Raw genomic sequence first — 12,546 nt, 5'->3', positions numbered from 1 at the left:
GCCCGGCCCAAAATTTGTCCATGAAACAATAGTGGAAAACAACCACTGCAAATCCACTTGGAAAAATCCTGTAGCAAAGTCAAAGGAGCAAGGTAAACAAAGTGAAGTCAATCTCGATTCAGGAACAAGGAAGTCACGGTAACAAGGCAAGGTCTACTTGGGAGTCGCGGCTCAGCGCGGCTCTCCTGGAACTGGAAACTCGGCACGGATACAGAAGTCAAGGCAAGGAGCTGGAAACTGGAACCTCTTCCAAGGAAAAGCAATGTTGACACCGCAATGAGAATACAGTGCAGAGTACTTTTAACAGAATCCCAAGTCTATAAGAATTAGGGAGTACAGGGCCCACGAAAAGTTATCATGGGAAAACTAATCATTATCTAGTTGAGAGTGAGTCTTTGACTTCTTCTCAATCCTTGTTTTCTACTTCTATCTCTCATAACAAAATCTCTCAGATTAAAACTTCCATTCTCCCCCAAGTCTGTACCATCTGGTGTGGTTAGCGCTGGAGAGGAGTCGGAATGTTTTCCAATTAGCGGCACCTGCAAGGCCATGGGGCCTGAATCCTGAGCAGGAATGTCTTCGAATTCCGCCTCCTCATCTGTTTCTGACTCCAAGACTTGCTGAAAACTGGGCCATGATGGCTGAGTCACAACACGTTTCATGTGATTTACAGCATCCTCAAGTCCAGCCAAGAACCTCAGTTCTCCTAAAGTAGAATACATCTTCTATCCATCTACCTTTCTTCCATTCTGCCATGCTACTCTGCCCAGTTTGTTCCCAGACCTCACACTTCCCCTTGCCTTGACTCTACAGTCCTCTTTGAATGGGCTGATGTGTCATTGATTCAAACTTTGTTCTAACGTTAAAAACATGGTACATTTAAACAGGAATTCCTTTCATGTTTGGCTTAAACCTGGCTGGGCAAGTTGTGGCCTCCACTGTGAGTCTCCCAATGTGCGCACACACATGCATACATCCAATGCCTTCACAAGTTCCTCCCTTCTGATTTAGGGCCCTTCTACACATGCCCTAAAACAATGACGGGCAACCTTTTGCGCTTGGTATGTCAAAATTCACCAAAAAAACTAGCATGACTTGGGTGGTGTGTCACTTCGAGAGAAAAAAACACCATAATTTCGCAGTATGTATAGTTTAAATAACAAAAATATATAATTGTAATATTTATTTATTTATTTATTTCCGGTATTTCTACCCCGCCCTTCTCCCCTAGGGGACTCAGGGCGGCTTACAAATTGGCAACACAGTGCCATCACAGTGCCAATATATATAACTGTATTCAATAAATCAAAAACTATTTACTACCATTATTTCCATGTACAACAATCTATGGTACCTCTTGCAGTTTCCAGGCTGATTTCTCTCTATTCTAGTTTCAATGTAGTCATGAGTAATGAATAATATAATAATAATATACCATATATACTCAAATATAAGCCGACCTGAATATAAGCCGAGGCATGTAATTTTACCACAAAAAAACTGGCAAATTATTGACTCAAGTATAAACCGAGGGTGGAAAATTTCAGAAATAAAAATAGATACCAAAAAATTACATTAATTGAGACATCAGTAGGTTAAATGTTTTTGAATATTTACATCAAGCTCTAATTTAAGATAAGACTGTCCAACTCTGATTAAATCATTATTCTCATCTTCTTCAATGTAAATGTGCTTATGTATCCCTTTAATAATAATAATAGAGTAAAATAATACATGTAATAATAATAATAAATACAGGAAAATAATACTTGTAATAATAAATAGAGTAGAATAATAAATGTAATAATAATAATAAGATCAGAGTGAAATAATAAATGTATTAATAATAATAATAATAAAAATAGAGTAAAATAAATGTAATAGTAGCAACAATAATAGAGAAAAATAATAAATGTAATAATACCAATAATAATAGAGAAAAATAATAAATGTACCATATATTCTTGAGTATAAGCTGACCCAAATATAAGCAACCAGGATCCTCACCCGAGTATAAGCTGAGGGGGGCTTTTTTAGTCCTAAAAAAAGGGCTGAAAAACTAGGCTTATATTTGAGTATATACAGTAATAGTAATAATATGATAATATACTACAATAATAATAGAATAATAATAGAATATATATATATATATATATATGTAATGTGCATAATTCCCATGGAGTAAACAACAAAACCACTGGTTTATCCATGGGTTAATGGGAGTACTGTACCTTAACTCTTATCAAAAAAGGAACCATCCCCTTTTCAGAGTAGACAGCAAAAAGCAATAGGTTAGTTAGTCCCAAGACAACTTGAAAGAAGCATTGACCCCTTCTATTTTCTCCACCACAGCACTCCTCTGACTTTGAATGCCTGATGGGGAAATTGTGGTAGTGGCAGAAGCTCTTTCGCACTTCCCCGAAAGGAGCACTGAGGCCCTTCTACACTGCCGTATAAAATTAATATAAGATTATCTGCTTTGAACTGGATTATAGGGCAGTGTAGAAGGGTCCTGAGAGACTAGAAAGGCCCAGTGTTTCTTTTAGGTTCACCTGGGATGCACTAAACTCTTACCTTTCGCCATCTACTCTGAGAAAGGGGTGGATCCTTTTATTGACAATAATTATATACAGTACATAATTATTTATTTATAATCAAGGGTTTATGAATTATTTATTACATTCACAACTCACATTACATAGGAAACGTGTACTTTTTGTTGTACCATATAATGTGCAAAGCTGTACTTTATGGGCTGATTATGAATGTTTTTAGTAATGGTACTTATCTTCTCTGGCAGTATTAATGTGCTTATAAAAAGCTGAACAATTAAGCATAACTGCAAATGTGTTGCAGTTATGTTTAACAAGAACAGTTTAGACCCTGAAGGAATTGCCAGTGTGATTGACAGTTATGAGCTGTGAGCCTTCCATTTCTTTCAGGGTGAGTTTGTTTCAGCATTCCGTCAGGCACAACGCCGGGAAAATGCTCTGCCTATTGTGAACGCTGGGATGAGGGTCTCCTTTAAGTCAGGCTCAGATATCATTGCAGACATCAGCATTTATTTTGGAGGCATTGCTTCTACAACAATCTGTGCAAAAAAATCTTGTCAGATGCTTAAAGGGAGGTAAAGTATGCATTTCTTTAAAACCAAATGCATGTGTCAATGTTATTTCATGGCAGTTCCAATAATTTCAAAGGCAATTTAGGTGAGCTTCACTTTTGTCTGTATACTGTATGATTTCTTATATAAAATGCTAGTCCATAATGGAAAGAATGACCCTTGAAACGACCTTAAAAGCTCATGGAATAAATGTAAAATGCATGTCCCTTTTTGCAGGAAAGATTCTGTGAGCAAAGAGCTGAATTACTAGGTTGCTGTGAGTTTTCCAAGCTGTATGGCCATGTTCCAGAACCATTCCCTCCTGACATTTCACCCACATCTATGGCAGCCAGAGTTCAAATCCCCATTCAATTGTTTAAGCCCATTGGATGACCCTGGGCAAGTCATATTTTCTCAGACTAGATCTATACTTCTATATAATCCGGATTATCAAATCAGATAATCCAGATTATCTGAAGTTATTTATATGAGTCAACATTGCCATATAATCCAATTCAAAGCAGATAATCTAGTTTTTATATGCCAATGTAGAAGGGGCCTCAGTTATAGAAAAAGGCAAAGGTAACCCCCATGAACAAATCTTACCAAGAAAACCCTATGACAGATTCACCTTGAGGTTCCCAAAAGATAGAATTGGCTTAAAGGCACCTAACAAAAATACCAAACATTTTCTTCATTCAATAAAACAGGATTGCAGTTGTAAAAGCTATGAAATTGTATTCAGGTGCTACATTTTGTTTGATTATTATGATAAATTTTATTTGTTATCCACCTCTTTTAACAGCTCTAGGCGACAGGCCTGTAGCGAGGGGGCGGGGGCGGGGTGGCGGTTTAAGGGTTCAACCCCCCCCCCCCAAATTTTTCAAGTTAAAAAAAAACTGGTTTACTCATGAATTTTAACTGGTTAACCAAATCCCCATGCTAAGTCTATGAGACGTAAAACATTAAGAGTCCCTCCAGGCACTATCTCAAGCAGATATTGACAGGTCTGAACCCGGGGGGGCAGGTGGGTCAGGGGTTCAACCCCCCCCCCCCAATTTTCAAAACCCCTCCCGAATTTTTTTTCTGGCTACGGCCCTGCTAGGCAAGGTATAACAAAGTCAAAACATATAAACATACTGTGTATACCTGTGATTCTGTAATATTGTACATATCTGTGATTCTGGCTTTATATCATATTAGCATATCTTTAACACAGTTTTTAATGTTATTGCTTTGGGGAGAGTTTTATTTTTTTCCTGCAAGAAGTTCTAAAATACTATCCAATTTCTGCATCATCAATACACTTTCCCTCTTACAGGGCCTGGAATGAACATACCCTGGAAGAAGCATGCAGGCTAGTCTCTAAGGAGATTTCGATCCTTCCTCCAACTCCAGAAGGAATGACAGAATACAAACAAACTCTCGCTATCAGTTTCATATTTAAATTCTATTTCCAGATAGTGCAACAATTTAACTACATGGTAATGTTCTATGCAGGTGTTGGGCTATGAAATTTACGATAATGTTTTGAGCACAACATCATTTTATAATGGCTAGGCAGTAGGCAGAGTTTCACATGATGTCACGGGGAGGAGGGAACACCTTTCAGGAAAAAATGAATAAGCCATTGTGAGGAACTGGGAGAAATTGGGAAAACTTTTTCTCAATATGATCAGAACATGGCAAAACATGTGGGGATTAAAGAGCTATAGTGAAATAGTTATAAAATGCTAAGAGCCCACTGGCTGGAGTGTTTCTCTCCACCCATATTTTTTAAAGACTCAATGTGATGGAGAGTTTGGACAGTGATATTTGGAATATCTGTGTATGTATGTGTGTGTTTGAGAGAGAGATGAAACCCCTACGCAGCAGCAGAGCTCCATGGCTGCCTTCGGGGGGCGGGGGGGGGGGGCAATATTCTGTTAACCTTGTTCAGCTCACATGAATGTTATCATCACCTTGAGAGGAGAACAAGACATAAATGGGATAAGTGTTATATAAAAAGGGATAAGTCATAAGTAATATATATTGATATTTCAGCATTCATTTGGTCATCAAGCTGTGCCAATGAACCATATGAGTATTCTGAAGACATTTGATACCACATTGCCTCAAGGTTCCCAAAAGTATCAGGTTAGTAGTAATATGCATAGGATAAATCATAAGCAGCTTTACTGTGGCAATAGGATTTTTTTTTCTTGTCAGGAGCGACTTGAGAAACTGCAAGTTGTTTCTGGTGTGAGAGAATCGGCTGTCTGCAAGGACATTGCCCAGAGGACACCCAGATTTTTTTACCATACTTGTGGGAGGCTTCTCCCATGTCCCCATATGGGGAGCTGGAGCTGACAGAGTGAGCTTCTCCGTGCTCTCGGATTCGAACAGGCAACCTTTGGATCAGCAACCCAACCTTCAAGTCAGCAGTCCTGCTAGTTTAACCCATTTTGCCACCAGGGGCTTCCGGCAATAGGGATGCTCTGAACCTTTGACTCTTTCCACCTGAGCTACTTGAACCAAAAGTTTTAGGCCACTTCTACACTGCCATATACTCCAAATCATCAAAGCAGATAATCTACATTATCTGCTTTAAACTAGATTATATGGGACTACACTGCAGATCAAAGCAGATAATTAGGATTTTATATGGTCAAAGGGGCCATATAAAATATATGTATATGTAGAAGGGGCCTTACTGCCTCATCACACCAGAACATGAATCCACTTTAAATCCGGTTTCTGCCTCTTACAGAATTCTGGGGTTTGTAGTTTGGTGAGGCCCAGGACATGTCTGGCCCAGCTGTTTAAAGCCCCATGTCTAAAGTGGAGGCTTTAAAGCCTCCTAAAGTGGAAGCTTTAAAGTGGATCCAAGCTCTAGTGCGATGAGGTCCTAGAAAAGCATAATCATGGCTGCCAATGTTTGTTCCGTCATACAAAATGCTTCTTAGACTTTCCAAATATTTTGAAAGCATATAGAAATACAGTATAGGTATTCTGCTTGAGGGAGGGAGCTAAATACATTGTTTAACATACAAAATGTCCTCCATTAGGCCAAACTCTGGAGCTGGATTTACCCCTATATTGGCTGTATGAAAGCCCAATGTTCACCTGTGCCATTCTCAAGCCGCTTCTACACTGCCATATAAAATCCAGATTGTCTGCTTTGAGCTGGATAATATGGCAATGTAGACTCAGATAATCCAGTATCTGAGTCCACAACGCCATATATTCTAGTTCAAAGCAGAAAATGTGGGATTTTATTCAGCTGTGTGGAAGGAGCCTGGGTCTATCCTGAGATTCTTAATTGCATTCTGATACAGTAGAGTCTCACTTATCCAACATAAACGGGCCAGCAGAATCTTGGATAAGCGAATATGTTGGATAATAAGGAGAGATTAAGGAGAAGCCTATTAAACATCAAATTAGGCTATGATTTTACAAATTAAGCACCAAAACATCATGTTATACAACAAATTTGGCAGAAAAAGTAGTTCAATATGCAGTAATGCTACGTAGTAATTACTGTATTTACGAATTTAGCACCAAAATATCAAGATGTATTGAAAACATTGACTACAAAAATGCGTTGGATAATCCAGAACGTTGGATAAGTAAATGTTGGATAAGTGAGACTCTACTGTACTTGGTTTGTACTTCCTAATGCATAATAAAAAAGATTGTTCAGTTCATAAGAATATGGTCTGTGTTGCTGAGCAAAGAAAGCATAACTCTTTTTGTATTTTGTTTCATTGAACAGGATGTTGACCCTGCACAGTTGCCCCATGACACGATAGGATGTCCCCTAATGCATCATGCAGGTGTTAAGCATGCCACTGGAGAAGCTATCTATTGCGATGATATGCACACTGTGGAAAATGAATTATTTTTGGCCTTAGTGACAAGTTCGAGAGCCCATGCCAAGATTGTGTGAGTGCAGCAGTTGACATGGTCCTGGACTTGAAAAACAGCAAGTCTAATTCCAAAAGAACGACTAGTTTTATGTGCCAATTAAATTGAACATGAATGGTCCCCTGATGGAAGTATGATTCATATCTTGGTATTTTCTTTGATAAGCCCCCCTAATTAGTTTTTCCCCTCCTTTTCATGTTTCCCCTTCTTAATGTTATTATGTCAAACACTTGGGTTTCTTTTGGTAAAAATCTGGCATTACTTTTTTCTTTCATCTAACCAATAAAAGAAGTTACATTTTATGCTGATCAGAAACATCTGTGCCAGTTGGTGGCCTAAATTCAGTTATGGATCCTTTCCAACCAGCAAATTCTTGTTCAGATCCACAAATATACGCAGCTCTGGTGACTGGATCTCGCTTGGAAACTGAATGGATTTGTGCCATTTGCACATGCAGGTCACATCAGTTGTTAATTCTGTTAATCTTGTTTCCTAGTACATATGCCTACTGCATCCACACTTGAGCTGGATTAGGAAGTTTAAACTTTATGGAAAAATCATACTCTATCCATGTTGATAGTCTTTTATTTAATTACATCTGTTACTAATATTTCTGTAATTAATTTTTAAAAATTCCAAACCCCAATCTAATAAAGCCCCATTGGTCTAGCTCAGGGGTCCCCAAACTTTTTAAACGGGGCCAGTTCACGGTCCGTCAAACCGTTGGAGGGCCGGACTATAGTTGAAAAAAAAAAATCCTATAAACAAATTCCTATGCACACTGCAAATATCTTTATTTTGAAATAAAAAAAACAAACAAATGGGAACAAATACAGCCACAATGTTAATAATAATCATAATCATAATAAAAATAATAAAGAGGGTGGGAAGAGACCCCTTGGGCCATTTAGTCCAATCCCCTTCTACTTTTGTGCACTAAAAGCACAAGCAAAGCACCCCTGACAGATGGCCACCCAGCCTCAATGTTTTTAATAATAATAACAATAACAATAATAATAATAATAATAATAATAATAATAATCACACAGTATTAATACTTGGGAAGTGTTCAACTTGTGATTTTGTGATACGAAATCAGCATATATATCTCATTTGCTGTGTTATACTGTGTCTTTGTGTCAATAATAATAATATAATAATAATAATAATAATAATAATAATAATAATAATAAAGAGGGTTGGAAGAGACCCCTTGGGCCATTTAGTCCAACCCCCTTCTGCCTTTGTGCATCAAAAGCACTAGCAAAGCACCCCTTAATAATTAATTATTAATTAAACAACAATTAAAATACCATTATAAACAAACAAAGCTTTGGAAGGCGCGCAACAGGCGAGGGAGGAGGTGGGAAAGGCATGTGCCTTTCCCTCCTCCCTCACGCCGCATGAGGAGGAGGGAGCCACTGCTGCCCGGGGGCCAGATAAATGGCTTCGATGGGCCGCATGTGGCTCCCAGGCCTTAGTTTGGGGACCCCTGGTTTAGCTTGTAGAATATTCAGCAGTGGTTAAATAAGAATAATTTTACACAATTCAGGTGCAGTTGTGTTGGAATGATAAAGAACTATTTATCTACCAAGTATATTTATGGTTTTTGTTTGATGATTTTTGTTTCTCAGATCAATTGATGTATCAGAAACTCTTCAGTTGCCTGGGGTGATTGATGTGATAACAGTGAAAGATGTGCCAGGTAGAAATGAATTCTGTTGCATCAGCGAACCAGAGAGTTTGTTTGTGACTGATAAGGTATTGTTCAATTGTGGTTTATCAGTTCGTTTCAAAGCAGAAATAAATGTATGTTTGCTTAGTGAGAAGTACATTTCTGTTAAAGACAGCAACACACTGGAGATTTTTTTGATAAAAATCTTACATGAATTTGTCCTTTATCCAACCAATAAAACAAGTTATATAATAAATAATGAATAAATTAGCAGTTGCATATGGTAGCTAATATGGCATCCCATTGGAAACTTCTTCAGAAATAGCTCGATGAGTTGTCAGGAAACTATTTCTGAATATTCATTTGTCAGCCAACAATGAGAGCAAAACTTTAAAAAGTTACTTTTTTTGGCTACAGGAACCTAAAGGTTTTTACCTTGACATGTGTCGTGTCCACTGTTAGTTTTGATTGACATTGTTATGCGTGATGGCATACGCTTAGGCACAATACTTTCAGAAAGAAGAAAAATCAGTATACCTTCTTGTACACAATATTGCCACAAGTTGATTCTTCATTATCGGGAAATCCAAAACTCAACAAAAATGGAAACTTTCTTTGCTGTTACCCACTTCCATTTTGAGGAAAGAGGACTGTTATGATTGAGCCTCATGGCTCTGTTACTGACAGACGTGGGCGTAAGACTCCTCGGGAGTCAGATACTCTCGAGGAGCGAGAGAGAAAAAGACTGCGAGACATATTTGCAGCACCATCTGACGAAGAATCTTTCGAAGGGTTTACGGAGAGAATGGAGGAGGGGCTGGTTAGCTCAGAGGAGGATGAGATGGATTGGACTCGGGTAAGGGAGGAATTGGGGGCCACTGGCCATGATGGGGCAGAAGATGAATGGGGACCTTCAGGATTAGACCCATGGCTTAGCTGGAGGGATGGGACGGGATCCACAGCTGGAGATGCTGTTGGGCGTAGTCAGAGGTGTTCCAGCTCTGACGAGGAAAGTGATGAGGAAACGCCCGGGTTAAGGAGGACAGCTGACAGTGATGAAGATTTGTAACTGGCATAAAATGGGGCTTGGGAGCAATTGCAAATTGCGTCAGGCAAGGTAATCTGGGCAAACGCTTGGGATCCGTGTGTGTGTGGGACGCTTCCCTGAAGACTTGTGTACTTTCCTGTGCTGAGACGTAAGTTGATTGGAATCCAGGGTCAGACGGCGGGAGGGATTGTGTGGGCATTTGTTTGTGCAAACCTGTGCTTACTCTTATTAGCTTGACCTTCCGTCGTCTTTCTGACGGACGCCATCTCCTGCTTTGAGAACCCGGACTGAACTGACCACGGCTTGTCTTCCCCCCTTCTTGGACTTGGAAAAACTACAAACGTCTGCTTCTGGCTTTGATCTACGGAACGGAACTGGTCTACTCTACTTCTACAATCCTTGGCTGAATTGCTCGTGTTGGAGATCCTGTCTACTGTGTGTGTGTGGGAGCGACGCAAGTTACTCTAAGCACAGTGCTGGCAGCAGAGAGGAATCTGCTGCCAATTAGTTGCATTCTTTGTATCTTTTGTTCCTTGGCTTTCGTTCTGTTAATACCTAGGCTGAAGCAAGCAGTTTGTTTTTACCCGGATTAAACTCCGGTTTAATCCGGTTTATCTTTTGAACATTTACTTTTGTCCCTTTTTGCGCTTAAAGGCAAAAACTGCCTGGCCCTTGTGTTTTTACGGGCATTTTTGAGTTCTGTAATCTAATAAACTCTGTTACTTTGAATCTTGTGGCGTTCTGTCCTTGACAGATTGCCTGACGCCCATAAAAAGTTTATTGCAGCAATAAACCCGTCAGGAAGACGATGGATGAGTTAAGAGCCAAAGTAGACCAATTGCAAACGGCCTTTACCGTAAGCCAAACAGCTTTTGCTGTGAAAGGACATGTTTTGACTCCTGAACGCTTTGACGGAACCAGGTGCAAGTTGCCAACCTTTTTGGCACAAGTGGAGCTTTATTTTTCTCAGCTCAGTGCTCATGCTTTTCCTACTGACACTAGTAAGGTGGCTTTTATTTTGAGTTTGTTGACCGGTTCCGCAGGACAATGGGCCACTAATTTAATTTTGGGAAATGACCCAGTCAAGGACAATTTGAATAATTTCAAAAAGTTGTTAACTGATACTTTTGGGGATCCTCTCCGCACGGAGAACGCTGGGTGGGCCCTGTATCGGTTGAAACAGGGAAAGGGGACTGTTTTGGATTACTTAAATAAGTTTAACCTGTATCGCCACCAGCTGGATTGGGGGGAAAATGCATTCATGCTTTTATTTACTGCCGGGTTAAGTGATATGCTCCAGGATGAATTAGCACGCTTGGAGCCGGCTGAAAGCTGGGACGCCTTAGTAGCTAAGGTGCTGCGTTTAGACGCAAGGTTCGAGGCTCGTAAACACTCAAAAGCAATGTGTGCGCCACCCATGCATGTAACCAGGGCACCTGTGGTGATGGGGGAAGAGCCCATGGAGCTTGGGGTCTTTAAAAAACTGTCTACAGAGGAAAAGAGCCGTAGGAGGCAGCTGGGCTTGTGTTTGTACTGTGGGAATGCTGGGCATTTTGCCAAAAATTGTAATGTGAAACCTTCCCAGCTTTCGGGAAAAGGCCAGCCCTAGTGCGACGTGAGTCCAACGCACTAGGGCTCCTCAAGCAGTCAACTGAGGGGAGGAAGCATGTTTTCGTACCCATTACATTATCTGTTGGGGAAAGGGAACTTGTTTCTACTCTGGCACTGCTGGACTCAGGAGCTACGGTCTCCTATGTAGATATTGAGTTTGCTAAGAAGCATGGCATTCCTAGAGTGCGCAAGGCATGCGACGTGTGGGTGGAGGGAGCAGATGGGAGACTGCTGGAGACTGGGGTGGTTAACCAGGAAACCTCAGCAGTAACGTGGGAGGTGCAGGGAGTAACGGGAACGTTTGTGTGGGATATTACGAGCTTGCCTCGATATGATGTGATCCTGGGGATGGATTGGCTAGCTGTAGTAAACCCACAAGTGGATTGGGCAACACGTAAAGTGATCTTAAAGAGGCAGGATTGTTGCACTCTAAACGTTACTCATGCTGATATGGAGGGAGTGCCTGCTGAGTATGGGGAGTTCTCTGATGTATTTTGTAAAAGAGAAGCGGACAAATTACCACCGCACAGGCCATATGATTGCGCCATCAAGTTGGCAGAAGGTGCGAAACTGCCAGCAGGGAGGTTGTATGCCTTGACTGTACCGGAAAGGCAAGCTTTGCGGGAGTTTCTAGATGAAAATTTAGCCAAGGGGTTTATTCGCCCATCTAGTTCTCCAACTGCGGCACCAGTATTCTTTGTAGCCAAAAAGACTGGGGAACTTAGGCTGGTCTGCGACTATCGGATCCTAAACAAATACACCATTCGGGATAGGTACCCGCTCCCTTTAATCTCGGAACTGTTATCAAGGGTGCAAGGGGCTAAGGTCTTTACCAAGCTTGACCTGCGGGGGGCCTATAATTTAATCCGTATACGGGAAGGGGATGAATGGAAGACGGCATTTAACACGTGTTTCGGATGCCACGAGTTCCGAGTCATGCCTTTTGGGCTTTGTAATGCTCCTGCGGTCTTCCAGAGGTTCATGAACGATGTGTTCAGGGACCTAATTGACCAATTTTTAGTGATTTATTTGGATGATATCTTGATTTTTTCTAAGGACGAGAAAGAACATCGTCAACATGTCAAGCAGGTTCTGCACCGACTGCGGGCTAATGGGCTTTTCGCCAAGGCTTCCAAATGCGTCTTTCATGTGCCTGAAGTGGAGTTCCTAGGTCATGTAGTGTCAGGTAGGGAACTTAAAATG

At 40.6% G+C, this 12,546-nt stretch overlaps 1 protein-coding gene across 1 annotated transcript in view; it reads left to right on the top strand.

The window, feature by feature from the left end:
• The window catches only part of LOC100565091 (aldehyde oxidase-like), an 80,410-nt gene that overhangs the window by 25,275 nt on the left and 42,589 nt on the right, over window positions 1-12,546 (top strand). Inside the window, 5 exon segments of the mRNA NM_001293246.1 lie at window positions 2,943-3,127; window positions 4,425-4,587; window positions 5,147-5,239; window positions 6,858-7,027; window positions 8,644-8,770. Coding sequence (NP_001280175.1) covers window positions 2,943-3,127; window positions 4,425-4,587; window positions 5,147-5,239; window positions 6,858-7,027; window positions 8,644-8,770 — 738 coding nt within the window.

Source organism: Anolis carolinensis, chromosome 1, assembly GCF_035594765.1.
Source record: "Anolis carolinensis isolate JA03-04 chromosome 1, rAnoCar3.1.pri, whole genome shotgun sequence".
NCBI lineage: Eukaryota > Metazoa > Chordata > Lepidosauria > Squamata > Dactyloidae > Anolis > Anolis carolinensis.
The sequence above is the reverse complement of the archived record's forward strand: the minus strand, read 5'-3'. Positions and strand labels throughout refer to the sequence as shown.